Here is a 1292-nt window from a genome sequence, read left to right on the forward strand (position 1 = left end):
AGAGTGTGTGGGGCGGCGCGCGGCGCCACACATCAATCAAGCGCTTTTCGCATACATGTCGTCAGGAAAGCTGAGCCCCAGCCCCCCGCCGCGCGCGCACGTACGCCGCACCCCCGCGCGGGCACTGTCTCCTCCTTCCGCGCTCCGCGCGCAAGTGACGTGTCCTCTCGTGACGCGACTGAGGTCCCCACGCGCACCGCTGAGACTGTGCGGCGCCCTGGCCGCTGGCGCGTCCGCGTCGCGCGTGGCGCGGCACGTGGCGGGGCGGGGGCGGCGCAGCTGGCGCTCGTGCGCTGGCGGCCGCCTGCTGTGCGAGAGTGCACTATGAGAGTGCGACACACATGTCACATGCGCATCGCGCTCTTGGAGCTCTGTTGTGTAAAGCGCCGCGGTTGGCGCTAGCTACAAGCTAGACAAAAGAACGAATCTCCGGACTGTCAAGACGACGACTCACTCCACGCGGCCACGGCTCGCGCCTCCAGCGCTCCCGCGTCGCTCGCCGTGACGCCGCGCCGGGACAGCTCGGCGAGCAGGGCCGCCGCCTCCTCGGCGGGCACGCCGCTCACGCCGTACGACCCCGGCTCCAGCGCGGCCGCCGAGTGGTAGAGGAGCGCGGCGCGGCGCGAGGCGGCCACCTTTGGCTCCGCCTTGTCGCACATCTCGCGCTCGTACCGCGCCAGCGCCGAGGCAGTGCCCCCCTCGCCTCGGCCCGCGAGGGCGGCCGCGAGGAGGTTGCCGAGCAGCGCCGCGTCGACGAGCGTCTGGTTGGCGCCCTGGCCCTTGAACTGCGGGGGGCGAACACGCAGCGGTCAGCTCTCCTTCTTCTCCGTCTCCGTCTCCGACTCTCTTCTCTCTTCTCACCGGCGTCATCGCGTGCGCAGCATCGCCGAGCAGAGTCACCCGCGACGCCCACGGCGAAGGCTGCGCCTCTCCCGCCTGCGCCCCGCCACCCCTCGCCCTGCCCGCCTGCTTGCTGCGGTGGGGCATCGGCGCGCGGTCGCAGAGCGGCGTGCCCCACACACTGCCCGCGGCAGTCTCGGCGAGCATCTCCCCCACCGGCGCGTGCCACGAGCTGCACCGCCGCACCACCTCGGGCAGCAGCGCCTCGCCGCCGCCGCCGCACAGCGCGCGCGCCGCCGCCTCGTCCGGCATCGCGAGCGAGAGCTGCCACATCGTGCTGTGCCGCCCGCCCGCCGCCCGCTCTCGCCCTGCCCCGCCGTCCTCCTCCGCCTCCGCCTCCGCCTCCTCCTCCTCCTCCGGGTGCCCCGAGCGGCTCGTACGGCATCGTGAAG

The 1292-nt window shown here is 73.5% G+C and overlaps 1 protein-coding gene across 1 annotated transcript in view; it reads right to left on the reverse strand.

Annotated features, from left to right (window-relative positions):
• Nucleotides 1–437: 437 nt before the first annotated feature.
• Nucleotides 438–1292, reverse strand: part of EMIHUDRAFT_243766 (hypothetical protein) — a gene marked incomplete at both ends in the record, with an annotated part of 1687 nt that continues 832 nt past the window's right edge. Inside the window, 2 exons of the mRNA XM_005770922.1 lie at nt 438–785; nt 862–1089. Coding sequence (XP_005770979.1) covers nt 438–785; nt 862–1089 — 576 coding nt within the window. The remainder of the gene's footprint in view (nt 786–861; nt 1090–1292) is intronic.

The sequence above is a fragment of the Emiliania huxleyi genome (genome assembly GCF_000372725.1).
Source record: "Emiliania huxleyi CCMP1516 unplaced genomic scaffold EMIHUscaffold_398, whole genome shotgun sequence".
NCBI classification, from domain to species: Eukaryota; Haptophyta; order Isochrysidales; family Noelaerhabdaceae; genus Emiliania; species Emiliania huxleyi.